The 19763-nt window shown below is 36.4% G+C and overlaps 1 protein-coding gene across 1 annotated transcript in view; it reads right to left on the reverse strand.

Moving 5' to 3' along the window:
• Positions 1-16117: 16117 nt before the first annotated feature.
• LOC138701417 (protein embryonic gonad-like) overlaps positions 16118-19763 on the reverse strand; it is a 313993-nt gene continuing 310347 nt past the window's right edge. The window contains exon 3 of the mRNA XM_069828283.1: positions 16118-17389. Within this exon, the coding sequence (XP_069684384.1) occupies positions 16559-17389 (831 nt within the window). The 3' untranslated portion in view covers positions 16118-16558. The remainder of the gene's footprint in view (positions 17390-19763) is intronic.

Genomic DNA, 19763 nt, shown 5'->3' on the forward strand with positions numbered 1-19763 from the left:
TATTCACACTACTGTGTATCATGAACTTCGTTTCTTTGTTCTCATCTATAAGATTTTCTGGTCCATCTTGAAAAAGTTTCGTGGTATTTGAGACCATTGTAGTCAATTGAATGAACTGTTTTCACACTTGGATAAAATATTAACGCAATACCTTGAGTAGTTACTATCCTAAATTCCCATCGCTTTGATTACTCCATCATGCGAAATCTTTTTGGTCTATCTTTTCTTCTATTGACTTCCGTACTATCGCTGCTAATCTTCTTTCCTCCCTACAGTGAATATGCTGAGACAATGTCAATTATTTCTTTAATTTGTTCCACAATGTTTAGGTAGTATTAGTAGTAGTATTAGTAGTATTTATTTATTTAACCTGGTAGAGATCTACTTCCATTATTTCTCCTATTTTCTAATTTTGTACTCCATGTAGTTTGGATGTTCTAGCAGACTTTCTTATAAAATCCATCTCTGTTGCTATCAACTTCTTCTGTATACATAGATTGTGGAAGTTGCCACATTTTCAGAGTTACCAAACTTTGTTGAATTCCACAAAATGTGTTAAAATTTTGTGTGAAATGTTCTGTGGAATGATTGGCTATTTGGATTTTGTGTGGAATTCTGTTAGCTAGGCACACTAAATTTGTGAGTTGATTAAAAAATAAATGTGCATATGAAAATACCTGTGCAGTTGACTCTAGATTAGCTGTAAATGGATTATCTGAACCTGTGCTTAATCTGTAGGAGTAACTTGGATTTTGTCATTCTGTTTGAAAGTTTTTTTTATCCTTTCTTTATAGACCTTTTCCCGGGCTTTCGAAGTTCTGAGGAAATACTGGACACCGCTCATGGACTCAGACAGCTGCCTGACAATGAACTTGAGAGGTATGGTGTCTGCTTAGAGAACACATTTTTACCCATATGTGTCATGTTGAGAGGGTGCGTGAGGAAGTAACAATACACTCAGTCACTTGTCTTGTTTTCCCTGTCTCTCTAATCTGCTCCATGTACGACCCATAACAAATGTATTTCATATTACCTAGGATTAAATTGCTTAATATACACTGTATTTATACAAACAATTCTGAATGCAAATAAATAGATAAATAATATAATATGCATAATACATATATAACTTTGAACACTAGGTATATAAACAACTTTTATGCAATGGAAGATAGGTTTATTTCTAAAAGTACTGTAGCGATAATAAAAGTGTAAATACCGAAGAGACACTAAACCAGCGTTGGATGCAGAAAGCTATGTAAGTGCAGTACATTAATTAACATAGTATCTACACTACTGTTTGTGAAAAGTGCAAGAACCAGAAAGAATTTCCCGAACGATTTCAAACTCGGGAGATGTTTGGAACAGCGTACCACCGATTGATTACGTTTCCAGAGAGATGGCGTACACATAGGTCCAACAGTGACGTCTCTTATTTCACCAGCAAGGTCAGTGTTATGCCTTCAGAGCTTCCAAAAGAAAGTGGAAACGTGAAAGCTAGTGCCGGTATACGTCGTCGACGTGGAAGGGTTCAATATCAGCACGTGAGTGAGTTCGAACGAGGCACAATGGTTGGTCTCCAGGAAGCAGGTTTGTCATACCGTGACATTTCGACTCGTACAAGGCATGCTGGTACGACAGTGATGCGTGTGTGGATAGAAGAGGGTCGTACGTAGAGACGAGCGATACTGGACCACGTAATGTGATCATAGCACGGGATGACACAGCTTCATCCACAGTGTTGAGTCGACGTTGAAGTACTGCAATGGGTGTGGTCCTGTCTGCGTCAACGGTTCGTCGGCGTCTTTTGAGGGCTGGACTAGTGGCTCGCATGCTGTTGCGTCGACTTCCATTGTCCGGAAACCACCAACGCCTCAGACTGCAATATGCACGGAAACGCCGTCATTGACGTGCTGAGTGGCAAAATGTAGTGTTTTAGGACGAGTCCCGCTTCAACTTATCCTACAATGATGGCCACATACGTGTTAGACGCTACCGTGGTGAAAGCAATCTGAGATCCTTCATTGTTGAGGGGCATAGCGGACAAACTTCTAGTGTGATGGTTTGGGGTGGCATTGGATACAATATGCGATCTCGCCGCCTACGTATTCAGGGCAATCTGAATAGCAACCGTTACATTAGGAAGGTTTTAGAGCCCGACTTACTGTCTCTCCTTCAGGTAACTCCACATGCCATATTTCAGCAGGACAATGCCCGGCCACATGTGGTGAGGATTGTGCAAGCCTTCTTCGAAGAACGGCGGGTATCACTGCTTCCCTGGCCTACACTTTCGCCAGACATGTCGCCCATCAAACATATCTGGGAGATGGTTGGTTGGCAACTTGCTCGTCATGGTCCTCCAGCACCCACTCTTGACGTTTTGTGCACTCGCATACAAACTGCGTGGAGGGTCATATCCAGGCCCTCTTTGATTCCATGCCACGACGCTTAGAGGCTCTGACTGCAGTGCATGGAGGCTTCACACAATACTGAAATCTCACGGTCACAGATCAGGTACAGTTCTGTATTTGTAATCCTCTGTGAATTGTCATGTACCTAATCTGTGGTATCAATTTCTTTTCAGTCACAATATGTATCCTCCTTGGTGTTGCAATTTCCAGAGACATTAGTGTATATATTCTGCATGATTATAGTGCATTAATGGAAATTTTGCAAAAAAGAATATGACAAAAATCCTGCTTCAAAACATTTGCAATATTTACACTAACAATAAAATAAATATAAAATTTAATAATTTTACTTCTAACTATAGATCCATAAATCAAGGAGTACGACAAGGTTGCCCATTGTCACCAAGTCTCTTCAATATATACATGGATGAAATAATACGCCTTTGGTGTGAGGAGTAGCTACAAATTAGGAATTCAAATTTCAAGTTCCATAAGACTAAACAACGTTCCTTTAGCGGACGACTAAGTATTAGTTGCAAACTCCGAAGACAATTTGCAGATGGGTATATTTGAACTAAATAAAATCATAGAAGAACATGACATGAAGATTTCACTAAAATAATGGCATTTGAAGGGACAAACCCAATCCGAAGCAAAATTATTGTTGAAAATGTGATTTTAGAACAGATCAATTCCTTTTCATACTTAGGATGTAATATATCATACGAAGGAGAGAATGATGTAAGCAGAAAAATGAACAAATTTTTACAAATATTAGGACTGCTAAACCATACCCTAAAACCAAGTTTAATACAGAAACATTCCAGACTAAAGCTATATAAAATCCTTGCACTACCAACTCTCCTCTATGGACGCGACATTTGGGTTCTGAAACAAAGAGATATCAGCAGATTAAGAGCAGCTGAAATGAAATATTTGCAGGAACTCAACATGCAACCATAAGAAGAAAAAATTACAGACTACAGAAATACAGTAGATGGCTCGAACACATTTCTCGTATGGAAGCTGGCCGAACACCCCAAGAAATGCTAAAATACCACCCTCAAGGACGACGACGACGACCTGGACGTCCACAGAAACGTCTATTGGATCCTGTATAGCTGGAACCGAAACAAGCCAACAATGGCCTAATTTCGTGCCTGGAATATGATGATGATAATAGTGCACAAAATTGTACTCTAAAGTCATGTATGGAATTGTGTGGAATTTGGTTCTTACGTCGGTGGATTTAATGTTATTAGTCTGACAACACTGCACATTTTACAACCGTATGATAAAACATTTATTAATGTATTATATTTTTTAGTTACTATGTTTTACATGTATTATTTTTCTTGGTGGATATTGTGCGACAAAATTTCAAAGGTTACCAATCAATGTCCGCAAGAGATGCTATGTAGCTAATAAATAGAGCCCGGATGTTAGTCAAAATGCCTTTTTTAAACTGAGTGTATGTACGAAAGACCTATTAGAGATAAACACATTTCCACACATTTGGGGACGATAGGCCTAATTTTTATTTTGCCTTATTGACTATTTTTAGCCTTTTAACGTCGTTATTGTACATTTTCTATATTTTAATACATTTAAAATAAACCGCACATAAATTATACCAAAAAACAAAAAAGAATGGCTGTACAAATTAAAAATATATATTCACCTCACACAAATAATTGCTGAGAAACTTATTCTCCAGCAATATATATATATATATATATATATATATATATATATATATATATATATATATATATGTTTCCAAGAAGTCGTAAACTTTCTCCCTTGTCGATTCCATCTTTTATGTCACTTAACAAAGACGTTTGAACAGTATAACCTTCAGTGCTCAGGTCACTTCGGGGTTTATCAGCGAAAGAAAGGGGTTGAGGGAAGTATTAAAAGCAAGTCTCCAGGTCCCGTTACTGTTGTCGCCTGCACGCACAAGTCACGCGTACTTCGAAGTCTCTAATCCCTTCTCACACCCCTCTTTTTGAGACAATACACAGTCTGTTTTACCCGATCTCTGAAAGAAAGTAGAGACAGTCCTTCTGAAATAAGTTGTTTTAAGTTTCCTCCAATCACTTCAGTAGAAGTGGAGAGATCTTTTTCCACCATGAAAAACGTTCTCTCTGACAGGCGGCTCACTATGACAGTCTACAACTTAAAAAAAAAACATCTTGTTGTGACATGTAAACAAGTATGGGATAATTTCTTAAGTATTTGTCTATATTTTGTCTGTTTTCATGAATAATAAATACCTATTTCATTGCCAATTTTACTATTTTTGATGGCTATATTCCTGCCTATTTTAACCCAAATAAATGCCTAAACATCCGGGCTCTACTAATCCCATTATGCTATAGTCATTTTCTCTTCAGTTGTGTGACCCATATAAATGAACCACTTGATGTGGAATAAATAAATGAAGTGATAAAGTAATGACTCAATTTGGCGATAGATCAATTAATCAAGTAGTAATAGTAGATGTTTGAACAATGTGGATGCCTACATATGTGATCGGAAACACATCGCTTGAGATACTGCGTCAATACTATCCGAAACTAGTGCGCCATAATCCAATTATCATGAAAGTCTGAATTCGTACACTGCTAATTGACTCATTAATTCTGCTTTCATGTGTGCTCTCTAACACGAATCGATCTTTTTCACTCACCAGATGTTGCTGACGAATGGACAGCAATAACATTAATAACTGTATGACATGTCACATCCCAACTAATAGTATATTTCATTGATGAAGATTTGTGCATGCATTGCCTTTGGCAATAATCGAAGCTCTAAGTCATCGACTAACTCAATTTTCTGCGTATGAGAAATTCAGCCCTTAATAATAAATAAATTTAATTGGACTATTTCGCTAGGAAGTAGCTAAGATTTATATAACGTGACGTCAAATTTACGTCTTCTGTGACGTGTAGCCATTATGATTCACAAATGTATGGGCATTAAAAAAATAACAGCAGAAATGTGCTGACGAACATATGATCGAGAATAATCGTACGTAATTACATCATTCCAGGTATTCTTTGAAGAAGATTCACATTTACTTTGGGCTACTGCAAGATGGGCCTATGTATTTCATCACAAGTCTTTCTATTAGCGGAACGGATAGGGAGTTGGATTTCACTTCAGAGATACAGGTTCACTTCTCCGATGAATTCAAATCCAAGTTTTCGAAAAGACTTTTCCTCTTGGACGACTAAATATTGGTTATTACTAAAGCCCGGATGTTTGGCAAAATGCCTTTTTTTCTGGGTGGAAGTAAATCATTATTTTCATAGATATAAATGTGATTTGGCGTAAATCTAAGTGATATGGTGAATTTTTATTTTGCCTATTTTGCCTTATTAAAGTGTTTCTTACTAATAAATGCCTTTTTTGTCATTTTAAAGGAATGTTTCTTGTTTATTTGCAATTTTCTAATTAACTGTAATGTAATGTGTATGAGTTGAAACAATGACTAACTTTACTAACAATAGTAAATAAAAGTAATTTATTTTGGTGCTTAATCTGCTAATAATCGTGCTTTAATACTATTGGTGTAATATGAATAATGATCGACAATTCACAGTTACAAAATAATATAATATTGTCATGTCTTCACGATACCAACAATCAGCTTTTAAGCTCGTTCTGTATTATTGTAGGAGAAAGAAATTTCATTGAGGAACAGTCAATTATTGTCGGATGATAGAAGGTTAGCTAGAAAGCCTAAATTTAGTAAACCATTGAAAAATAAACTTCATGCTTATGTTAGTGAATTTGATGCCCATGTGTTTTCAACCAATGGAGCAGTTTTGTTATGTAAGGTTTGTAAAAAGACAGTTAATCACGAAAAAAAAGTAGTTTATAAGTCAACATATGTCACCTACGAAGTAAATATGTGAGTTACGTTGATATAATTTAAATCTATTGCTAAAATATGTTATGCCTTTGTTAAAATTTAATTTATAATGCCTATTTCAAAGATTATTGTGCCTTTTTTTTTACGTTTGTATTGCCTTCTTTGCCTGCCTGTTATAAATGCCTAAACATCCGGGCTCTAGTTATTACTATTAGCAATGTCATATCTAATATAATGGGTCTCTCAGTGTGGTTTTAATGAAAATATGTATTTATTGGCATACAATGAAATTACCTAGTCTACGTTGATAACAATGATATAGAATGAACGTTCAAACACCCAGGTGAACTTGGCGGGATATTTTGCTCTCTGAAATATTGGAAAATATTATCTACTCTATTTCAATGTATAATATCTGTTTAAAAATTTGGCTATTAAATACATGTTTGGAGGTAATCTTCTTATGAATATACAGGGTGTTTAAAAATAGAGGGCATAATTTCAGATATGTATTCCCCATATGTAGGCAATACAAAAAGTTCATTACAACATATGTCCTAAAATGTTTGGTTTCCGAGTTATGGCCTTCAAAACAGTGATATTCACCGGAAAGGTTTTCTTTCCGCAGTTAGTTGCCTTTCCAGCAGATGTTCAAAATGTCCACCTCCGGCTTGAATACAGTCCTCATATCGATGTCTCATGGCCCTGCGAACACGATCCCAAATTCCAGGAGTATTGCGTATTTCCTCACAATCTGCCACAATTCGATTCCGAAGGTATTCCATGTCAGGCACCGGAGACGAATACACCAATGATTTTAAATAGCCCCACAAATAGAAATCGATAGGGTTCAAATCAGGTGAGCGTGGAGGCCAAGCAATTGGGCCACCTCTACCTATCCGTCGATCAGGGTACTTCTCCTGGTACGAACGATGAGCCAGCGCAGCATTGCCGTCCGCCTTACCGTACATGAAGTGCACTTCTGCCACCTGATTTGAGTACATGTCGTACAGTACGACGCCAAACACAACACTCAATGTATCCTTCGTCTAAGAATTAACTGTCAGAGTGTCCTCTGTTTATATCTTCTGCCACGACACCTACCTGCGGGAAGAAAAACGTTCCGGTGAATATCACCGTTTTGAAGGCCATAACTCGGAAACCAAGCATTTCCGGACACATGTTGTAATGAACTTTTAGTATTGTCTACATATGGGGAATACATATCTGAAATTATGCCCTCTATTTTTGAAACACCTGTATTTTCATATTGTTAACGATTTTAACATGAAGATAATGTAATGGTGATGAACAACAACTTGGGTAAAAAAACTTAGTAACTATATGTTACGAAACCATGGTTAAGAAGTAACCATGTTCAAATTGTAATTTCTGTGTACCATTCATAATCAGCGGTTACTTAAACATGGTTAGTTGATTTCTCATATAAAGAGGGTAAAGACTGTGATGGCATATTGTTTCTGAAAACCGACAAAAAGAAATCATCCATAACTTTTCAAAAATAATAGTCAACGTCTAAGAATGACTACGCTTACTCTGTTCTACATCGAAACGAAAGTATTCCATATTTTTGCGTTGTATTTGTTTGTCATTCGGCCCTGTTAGGTTTCTGGGTACCCATTTCTTTGTGTTTCGGTGCCGTTAGATTACAACCTCACAAAGTGGAAAACAAAAACAGAAATAATATGATTGTGAGTCTGGAGTATTGGTAGACTTAATTACTAGATATAAATTAATTAAGTATGTAATGTGAAGTCCCACCGCCGCGCCGTGGTGTCGTGTTCTAAGGCATCCTGCCTAGGAATCGCGTTACGGAATGTGAGGTGGTTCGAGTCCTCATGGAGGAAGAAATTTTCTCATGAAATTTCGGCCAGTATATGGGACCGGTGTCCACCCAGCATCGTAATGCACTTGGGGAGTTGCGATAGGTAGTGAAATCCGGTTACGAACGCAACCTATATCGGCTGGGTGGGAGATCATCGTTCTAACCACATGATACCTCCATTCTGGTTGGATGATCGTCCACCTCTGCTTCGACATGTAAACGTGAGGCCAGCAGCCGGCTGTTTGATCTTGGCTCTTCAAAGGCTGTGGCTCCAAGGATTGTTGTTGTTATTATTATTATTATTATTATTATTATTATTATTATTATCATTATTATCATTATCATTACGATCTATGACCGATGATATAGTTTTTCGGCCATAATGAAATGTTCAATTAGTGTTGACTCACTGCATATATGGGCTTTCAAATTACGTAATAAGAGATGAAATCGCGGATACGTATTTTGGTCCTAAAATACTAGGTAATACATTTAAAATATCTACGAAAAAGTCGTATTATTTAATGAATACTAACTACATAGCATCACTATAAAAATAACATTTAAAGTGAAACAAAAACTAAATAACACTAAAAATTCATCACTACAATCCCCGGCTAAAAGGTAAGTTATAATATCAAAGCACAACTTATAGTGAATATTGGACCTACACTCGTTCCTCTTAACGGCTACGGCATAAAATACATTTGAAAACGAACCTACCATTATTGTACCATACCTGTTAACCCAAGCACCAATGTTTCTGCAGGGATGACCGCTGTCGCCTTCTTCGGGAAACGTTCAAAATAGGAGAATGGATATGGTCTGCTTTGTGTAAAATACGGAGGAAAATTAGCCATTGTTTCTGTACATTTAAGGTTCAAATGTCACTAACTGCTCGAGAAACGATACAAAGGAGAATTTAATCACTTTTATAGATCACAAATTTCACTTGTTGGTTCAGGTTGATAGTGGGAATCACAGTTGAATCGATGGACAGATAGATAGACAGACAGAGACAGGCGGAAAGAAAGACAGACAGAGGGAAGACGAACAGACAGATACAGATAGACAGAGAGCTAGGCAGACAGAAAGACAGGAAGGTAAAAGGGTAAAGAAATAGGTAGGGATATAGGTATGCACATAGGTAAGTAGGTAGATAGATAAGCACGGAGGTAGATAGGTAAACAGATAGATAAGTTGGTAGGTAGATAGGTAAGCAGAGAGATAGGTAGGTACATGTGTAGTTAGGTAGGCAGAGAGGGGGCTAGGTAGACAGAAAGATTGGTAGGTAGATAGGTAGATAAATAAGCAGATAGGTAGGTAGGCAGATTGGTAGGTAGGTGGATAGGTAGTTAAGTATATAGGTAGATAGGTACATAAGCAGATGAATAGGTAGATAAGTAGGCAGATAGGCATGCAGGCAGACAGGAAGGTAAGTGGGTAGGTAGATGGGTAAGTAGGTAGGGGGTAGAGTGTAGATCGATGGATTGATGGATATTCTTCAGTTGGAATATGATGTGACCATTTAGGGGTAATCGGCGGCATCAAAATATTCTACATGTCTTGAATAATAATGACTCGGAATTGCTTTCTTACGAAGTAAGAAGCCCTTTTTTTACCTTCCATTAAGGACTATTAAAAACAAATTGATTATTTACTATTGGAAAAAATCTGGATGTTATTTTATTTAATTGCGTGATCAACAGTAGTAGTCAGTCATGTATCTAGTCTATATTTTGAAACATGTAATAGATATAGGTCTTATATAGGCTATGTATTTAATAATAAAATTAATATTGTAGTAATAAGTAAACATTGTAATTGGTTGGCCTGTTATGTTCACATGTTAAAATAAAATAAACATTTAATCATAAAATAAAATATTTTTCGTGTCTTTTCATTTGTGACTCGCATTTGGTAACCTTGTCTTTGAATACTTATGTAGTATAGTAAAAAGTGATTATTGTTTTTACAAATGTTTCAGTGGTTATCGGTTTTCATATCAGTAGCCTATATTATCCAGTAAATTAATGTCCACTCAGTGTACAGCTCATGCATTTTGTCAAGACACTCGCGATGCGCAGTAGGAGAACAAGGTTTCTGTAGAGGGGGTAGGAATAGAAGGGAAGGTCAGGCGTGTGTCTACCGAGTTCAAGGGAAATGCTAGCCCATTCCCCTATAATTTGTAAGTAGACTCATCCGATCTCGTGCGCAGTTCTGCAGGATGAGTGGGGGACTGTCTGGACATAATGCATGAGCTGTAACAGTTTGTAATGCCGTAAGGAAGCTGTGCCAATTCACGGTTATTTCAATCCATGTATTACTCCATATTTTAATGTGATTGCGATTGTTGCTTGTCACTACGCATTGGACTTGTATACTACGATAAGTATTACTATTGAAGTCAATAAATAAAAAAAAAAAACGCTTTCTGTAACAAACAATTTTATTACAAGAATATTGTTCTGTCATTATCAACTTACTGGCCAATACATAGTCTATTTATTTCAAGTTATTACTATTTCGTCATGAAAAATGTGAGATCACATACACAAGCATACATTCCATTTACATTTTATATTCGTATAAAATATGTTTTGAATGATGGATTGTTTTAAAGTTGCCTATGTACGAACAGATTTCGCGATATGTAGTAACTGGTTAGATATGCAGTCCCTGCTGTGTACAAAATTATAATGTTACAGAGATGGCAGACTAGGTACGAAAATTTCTCATGAGGTTGTGACATTGAAATATTGAAAGGATGAAGACCTGGGAAACGGGAGTATTTGTATATGATCTGATTTCGAGCTTTGTTCATATAGGTGTTCATGATGTTTTATGCTTTGTATAAATAATCTAGTATAAATATCAATATCAATACCTTAATCATGTCATTAAAAGTGGCTCAAGATTGCAGTTTCATTTATTGTCAAGGTCACTTTGTCCTAATGGATTCGCTAAAAAGTGTACCCTTCATAGAGCACCGTTAACTGTTACAATTATTATAAGGAGTTCCTTTTATTTATGTTTTCGAAGGTTGAAACATTAAAGAGCTTTGGAACTTTTAAAACTTTTCATTTCATGAAACATTTGAAAATTCGAAAAATAACTAGTAGGCCTTATACAAGATGATTCACGAGGATTTACCGTCTTTACGGAGCTTATTTCCAAATATATTCAGAATAAAATATGTCAAATAAACATGGGTCCTATTCTCAATATTTAGAGTTACGTTTCGTTATTGGAACGCATTGCTGTGAACGCGTGATCTTGGTCAGCGTGCAGTCAGCAGCCAGCGCGAGCGCTACGGAAATCAAAGATAGCCGTCTGCAGTTACGTAGCGCGACGAGTGCCGTTCACAAGCGTCCGGCCAAGTGTACTCAAGCGGACGGCGACATTTAAAAAAAATGTGTTGTAAACTTTCCAAGATTTTAAATTAGGATGCACAATTTAACTGCAAATAATTAAGTCGGTGGAAGTGGTGTGATTTGTAATAATTGTTGTGATAAGTGTGTAAGAATAATGTAATTTTCAAGTTAAAAATAGAAAAATGATGTCTGTACGAAGCAACTAAGGGATTCACATCACATTTTTAGCTTCATAATACTTGCGAATTAAAGAAATGATACTTCTGAATGGTTCATTTTCTATTTGTATTATTCTTTTATCTTCAAACTAAAGAAAAAACGTATTTTGCAAACAATTTTAAATTAGTTAACTCCGAAAATATTGAGAATTGGAACCAAGTTTATATGACATTTTTTGCTCAAAATGTCTTCAGAAATAAGCTCCGTAAAGGACGGTAAATCCTCGTGAATTACCCTGTATGTTCATTCAAATAATCTAATTGCATTAAAATTTATTTCTGATAAAAACAAATCAATATAAACAATGTGGAGGAATAGTGTGAATATGAAATATAATTTCATCAATAATAATTAGTTGTCCTTGTTCATTCTCTCGAAATTATTGGAGAAAATACATGCCTACGTGTTTTCCAGGGGTACAAGTCAACATTAGAAGACTTATTCGGTTCAGTCTGTCTCAGTGACTATTAAGAATTCTAATTCGAATTGCAAAATCAAGAGTTATTCGTCTATAGTCTATACGACGTGGCCTGAACAATGAATTCATAGATTCGATTCTCATAGGGACGGGACTCACTCGTGTCTCGGATTCTGTTTACGTACATAGGCTTCCAAAATTATCATATTGTTATCCTTCCAGAATATGTTGATATCAGGCACGATTTAAAAGTGCGTAGATGAAAATATTGAGGTCTTATATCTGAATTTTCATAGGAACAAATCAAATAATTTAATCGTAAATAGTGTATAATGATGCTGATGATTCTATAAATATGAATCACTCAGAAGAGTGTAAGCTTAGCTGTCTGAATGCGTGTGTATGTCATCCCTCAATTAAAATACTGAAGTATAATTCAAACAACTGGCCTTATGAAATGTACTTTCATGGTGAGGAAAGCATTTAAACTAGCGTCCAACAATACAATTTCAAACGAACGAATGTCATTCATACACATAACAAATTTTTCTCACTAAAGTTCGTATATTTAAGTTACATAATAATTTGACAAACTAGAAAGGTACAAACTTCACAATAACTTATGCAATATAATAAAATCCTCCTTTCTTCGTTGACTGTATTCGTCCTAAGGCCGTAAATAAGTATAAAATAATCTTACACTGACAAAAAGATTAAACATATTTAACAAAATGGATATTTTTCTTGAGATACAAAGCGTTTGGAAAGAGAACTCAACCTGAATATCTAGCAATTCACCAGGGTCAGTCGTTTAGCATGAGAGTCCCTTCACTAGAGACTGGCGCACATCTTCATTGCGTCACTGTAGCCCAAGGGGCTGCTTCTGCTATCAACTCCTGCAGCCAGTTAATGACTTCTTCACGACTTCGTTGATGAACTTGTGCCATCCTCGTCACTGCCGTAACTAGTTCAATGTGATATTTAAATGAACTAACATACGGTCAGAACGAATATTAATGTTCGCTTCTACGTCTAGAAATTACACTATATGGCCTCTTGTATAGAAACTGATTTTTTTCTCTCTCGTAGATGACTTACAGCCCAATTAGCAAAGACGCGCTTTCCAAAAGCTCTCCCTCGCACTCGGGCACAGATCTGTGAGCTCCACTCCGCCTCGGGCCGTGTTCCACGGACGGACATTCTTTAACTCGTTGACAACATCACGTACGAACCTCATGTCAAGAAACATTTGTAACTCAATTTTTGTTTCTTCTTGGAGATGTAACGAGCAAGTTGGATACTTCTTTGAACAGGATTTATTTGCGTCTGAACCTCACAAGCATTATAATTTCATGCAACACGTTTGAAAGAATCAAAATCTGACACAAGTTCTCAACAATCACAAGGAAGAAAAATATTCTTTGAGTTTATAGTGCTTTACATAATTTCCATCTCGCAAAATCCGTGAAAAAATTAGACACACTTCCCTGTTATTGCATGACTCAGATTATCACTGAAGAAGACTCAAATAAATCATGACACAAATATAAAAAAAATTCCTAGATATATTATAACGACCGGCTTGCTTCCTAAAGAAATAGAACATTTATTTCCAGCTGTATCTGAAAAGTAAGCTTCAAAGCCTAAGGCAAGTTCTTACAGCGTTTATATTCTGTATTCTTTCATTATAATAATAAGTAGGCCTATATAGAGCGGGTCATAAGTCACTGTACCCTTAGATATATACAATGTAAGGTACTGTAGAATTACTAATTACCAGAGACCGGAACTTTGGCAGGATGCCTTTTTAAATGTGTTAAATCTATCTTCATTTTGAATGTAAATCTGTACGAATTATGCTTTTGTGATTGAAACATCACAGTTTTATGTTGCCTTTTTCTGCCTTTTTTAATATAAATGCCTAATTTACAAAATAAATGCCTTTTTTGCCTTTATTTGATTATTTATCTATTATTTATTAATTTATAATTAAAATTGCCTACAGGTATATTTTAATTTATTTCTATAACCGCTACAATGAAATTGACTTCACCGAATGTATATTATTGTCTTTCAGTCAATTCATATTCTCTTTGCAACAATGAGTGCTGCCGTGCAAAAATGTTTAACAGTAAGCGTTTTAATTATCGCTTGTGTTTATTTGACAAGGCAACAATGAGTGCGGGTCTAACGTTATTTTTAACGATCGTTTCTCTTACAGTTTTCATTGCGACGTTGTTCTACAGTAGCTAGCTAAATATTCCATATCGCAACATATCAGTATAACCAAACACAAAAATGTACTTTCCAAGGCTTCTGGGAAGAAGATTTCTTTGCTTCCAACAGTAATTGCAACATCGAGTCGAAAATCTCAATTTGCATTCGACTTAAGTAAAGCTTTTCTTGCTGCCGAAATCTCTTTGTGGAAAGTGCAAGGTTGTGGGTCTAATGCAAGGTTTTTGTAATCGCCTTTTATTGCGTATTATAGCTATTTATAATGCATTTTTGCCTGCCTATTTTAGCTATTTATGATGGCTTTTTGCCTGCCCATTTTAATGATTCATAATGCCTAAACTTTCTGTCTCTGCTAATTACTAACTCTGGTGACAAAGGGTGTGGAAACACTGAAAAACAGTTGATAACAATGATCAAAACACTTGGTAGCAGTGACAATAACAATTGAATAACGATAGTGGAATTTTGAGCAAGATGGCAAATATGAGTAATTATTCGCTTTAAGAGCGGTTGGGTGCGAATGTTTGGACCCACGGAAGGCAGCACACGGGGCAGACAATGCAACAAATTATGACACAGTTTGAAAGGTTATTTGGAAGGTTACCCCCATGAAACCCACTGATTGAGTACTGGTTGATATGTACATGTCAGTACTATCTGACAGTACATCTCACTTGACGATATGTGTCAGAGGAAGAACATTTGTTTGTATGCATCTGAAGTCTTACTAGTGTATTATGTAGCTAGTCGGCGATGTATGTAATGGGGGGGGGGAAATAAACTGACCACCCTATCCCATTATCTCCTGGGCTAGTTGCCTCTTAAATGGTGCCTTCTTGGTATCACTTTTATCATTTTATTAATTTGTATATATGTTTTTAACATGTTTATTTTAAGATTGTTTATGTATACAGTATATTCAGTGGTTATTCCAATCACTGTAAACTTAATTTACCACATATTGTTTGAATAAATGTGCCTGAAGATGCCAAATAGGCGAAAACGTTAGCAGTAAATGTTTTAACTTCAATGAATTATTTATATTTATAAATATTTGTTGAATTGAAATATTGATAAGTCATTGAGACTGAACAAATGAAATAAATATTCATATTTCAAGTATATTATATGGTATATTGATTTATCTGAATACTATTACAATGCTTTCTAAGATGATCACTTGTGAGGTTCAGAACCAGTCTTTGGACAGTTGACTTAACTACAACAACTCCCAAGAAAAACAACATTGTTAGCTTGGGAAAAGCGAGCGTTCATTTCTAGGCAGTCCCTGAAGTGGTCGACCAGTCGACAGACTCGACACATATGCTGCTGTTGCTGGTTCCATTGAACAGATTATCAACATCATTACCATGGCCTACATGAAGTCCGGACTTGACAACACCAGACAACAGCCTAGGATACATAATAAATGTATAATCTCCAGGAGAAATAACGAGCAAATTAGATATGTCCAAGGACAAGATCTTACGTAATACTGTGAACGTATTACAAAGGTATAACGCAAATGCCAAAGAACACTTTTTGAGATAAATGAGGCTATCAAGTGCAAAACTCGCCTTATCCAAAATAAAAAAAATGAGTTACATATGGGATGTTGTACTTCTTGCAGCTATCTACTGATATAGTCGGTTTGTGCAAAACGTGTCTAATTCCTCTTCCATAGAGCTCAGAAAACTACAATCAAATGTAAAACTGTCCATATCCATAACGGTTTTTCCTGTTTTCTGACCTGGATAAGGCGAGTTTTGCATTCGATAGCCTCAAATATTAACGCAATTTATATTGGCATTATATTTTTCAAAACACTAGTCTTTTTACTTAATGCGATATCAATAATAATCCTCATGAAAAAATAGGACCGAAAAATCCAATGGTGTTATATGTTTCAACACGTTTTATGTAAAGTATTTCCTAATAAAAAAAAAATTTCACGAGAAAAAATCCAACTGATTTTAAACTTCGATTATGTTTGCATATGTAACAATAACAATAAGAAAAATTGAGAGAAAATAGGAAAGAATAACAATGTAACACCAAGATTTGCATATTTTACTGAAGGTTTTCAGACGCAGGATAACTATTGTGTATGCTGTAACTTGACAATCGGTTCGTCGCGTCGCTTTAACACGAACTGAAGTAGCCTATCACAGCTCATCCCGACTGCGGCACCTCCGCGGGCCTCTTGTTCGTGAGGTCGAGCGGCGTGACGCCGTCTTTACAAGTCCTGGTACCGTCGTCCTGATCCTCGGTGCACGGCGACGCACACGACTTGAAGGAGAGGTCGATGGGCTGCTCTTGCTCCACGGCGACTCCTGCCAACGCGGGGCTGCACAGCAGCAGATCGCCTCCCGTCCGCACGGGCTGCGAGTGGTCCACGTACAGAGGCCTAGGGGGCGTGGAGGTGGGTCTCGGCGAGAACAGGTGGCCGCTGAGCTGCGAGCTGGAACTGGAACCGCTGGCTGGCGATGCCGGCAGCGCGAGTCTTCTCGACGTCAAGAAATCCTTTTCGCTGAACGGCGACGATGGAGGCCGCAGGAAGCTGAGGGCGCTGGCGGACCGCGAAGAGTCGTCCTCCAGGTCGCCGGCCGAAGACGTCGCTGATTCATCGGACGAGCAGCCCTGCTGCTGAGACTCGTCTCGCTTCAGCTTCTTGGTCTCCAAATCTCGGAACCCGTTGAGATGGGAGGTTGCCAACAGGTGACTTGGGAAAAGTGCGCCCGGGTACAGACCTGCCCCGCCCCCGAACATTGTCGCCGCGGCGGACGTAGCGTTGTTGGTCGACTCCTGCAGCAGACAGTGTATCTTGAACCAGTTGGAGCGCCGGCCGTAGCGGGACCCGCTCTTCGACATGCCCACCATCAAACACTTCCGTAGTCTACACGCCTTGCACGACGTCCGGTTCTTCTTGTTGATGATGCACTCGCCGTTGTTCTTGCACTCGGAGATGGAGCTCGGATTGTTGTAGGTCCTTCCAAAGAACGACTGAAACATAAAAGTTATACTCTTATTTTCATATTTTTATACTTATAAAATAGGTCGTCAAGCTGATGGAACAAAATTGCATGAAACTTACAAATATTCCTAACGGATACATATTATAGCCATTTCTATGTACTTAATTGGACAAGTGGAACATTAACTTCATTCTGAAGTACCAGCTTTCTTAAGGGGTTGGGTACAGCTTACAGTTGTAAATTTTTTGGAAATAATCTACCTATTTTCCCTCCGTTACTGTAACTTGTACAATAATGAAAATTGTTATGTGTAAAACACTGTCCTTCTGCTATATGAAGAAATATTTTTACGATTCAAAAGAAATTATATATGAAGCGCCAATTCCAAAACTGTCTACATCCATTCTTAACAATTTCCAGGAAACGCCAAAAACTGATAAGTTTTTTCGTAATTATTTGCAGTGTTCGTCATATTTGATGCTTATTTATAGAAGGAAAGAGGAAATCTAGGTACAATATTCATTAGAAAATTGCTAGAGACATTTAGGTAGATGACGAAACCGCAATTATCTCAATTAAAAAAAAAATGGATTTAGACAGTTTTGGAATAGGACGCGTCATATATATATATATATATATATATATAATATTATAGGCATTTCTATGTACAGTAGTGGCAAAAACAGGACCGACGGAATAATCAAAGACCCCGAAATGAGCCACTGCGCATGCCACGCATTCACAAGATAGCGAGTAATCTATTGAAATTGTTGTATTTTCGACTGCTGACGTAGCCCATTTCGAAAGCGATTAGAAAATAAGCTGGTAAAATTCATGTTCTGAGAATAATAAGTTAATTAAGTAGTAAAATATCCCTGCAATCGAAAATTATTGGGAATAAATTTGAATAAGAAACAAAAAAAGTTCCCTTCCCAGGCAGGATTCGACTCACGAAAGTCTTAGTTACCAGTCTATCGTGCTCTGGAGTAAACAAGGCTCTGAAATCAGCTACAAGGGCCGGTCCGGTTTTTTTGCCACTATTGTACTTAATTGGACAAATGGAATGTTAACTTCACTCTCAAGCACCAACTTTATTAAGGGGTTAGGTACAGCTTACAGCAGTAAAATTTTTGGAAATATTCAACATTTTTTCCTACATTACTGTATCTTGTACAATAATGAAAATTAGTATGTGTAAAATACTGTCCTTCTGCTATATGAAAAAAAGAAATTTACTATTAAAAAAAACCTATATATATATATTCTTTTCAAAATTCAAAATAGTGGTAGTTCATTGTGCAGTGGTGAAGTGTTTTCCTCATAACTCATAAACCTATTAACTTTTTCATGTTCTCTCTCTTTTATTTTGTTGCTGAAGCTCATGTTTACAATATCATGCTCTTTCAACTACATTCCTTAATAATTTTTTTTTTTATTTTATGTTAGACGAAAATACTGATACTTTTTAATTAATTTCAAAGGTAGAGAAGTGATCTTATATCATATTGTAGATATTACATGCATAAATATACACAAAAAATGTTCATCATAGAATATTGGATAGTTTTTTAGTTATGTGGGAAACGCTTCATCACGTCCACAGTGGACTGAATTTTGAAAAAAAAAAAAAAAAATGTAAATAATTTTTTAATCGTAAAAATATATATGTTTTCATGCTCGACCATGCCCAAATGTAGTAATTATACACCTGGTAGTACCCCTTTAATGCACCTCATTAAAGTACACCTATTCATTATACTTCAGTTGTTCAGCCAATGAGAAATCACCATTGTACCATTATAAAACCGCAAGTATCGATTATTCTCGGATATGCAATCGAAAGACAATTAGCAAAACGTCACGGAGGCTGAAAATCCAATACTGTCGCAGAAGGTTATGTTCTGTTACCATAATAATTAGCGTTAATTGTAAATAATATTCAAATAAATTCAATTTGTCATCTCGTTTTTCAATTCTAAATCAATTTCCAGGTTATATCAATATTAATGTTCATAAGAAACATACAATATATATATATATATATATATATATATATATATATATATATATATCACAGTTGTATGAACACTTTAAAAATGATGATAATTAAAATTGGTAAAATTCAGACATGTTTCGGAGGCTGCCCCTCCATATATATATATATATATATTGTATGTTTCTTATCTAACCCATGAACACTGTTTAATTGACCTTACATGTGTGATTTAAATTAATGTTCATGTTATTCTCTAGATTATATCAAGGTCAATAACATTCAATACTTTCGCGTCTGCGCACATCTCACAATTTAGAAGGCCACTTCCGCTCTTTACTTACATAACCATAACATGAATACTTATGAATAATTTCAAGTTAGAAATATGGTCGAGCATAAAAAGTCG

Source organism: Periplaneta americana, chromosome 6, assembly GCF_040183065.1.
Source record: "Periplaneta americana isolate PAMFEO1 chromosome 6, P.americana_PAMFEO1_priV1, whole genome shotgun sequence".
Classification (NCBI taxonomy): Eukaryota; Metazoa; Arthropoda; class Insecta; order Blattodea; family Blattidae; genus Periplaneta; species Periplaneta americana.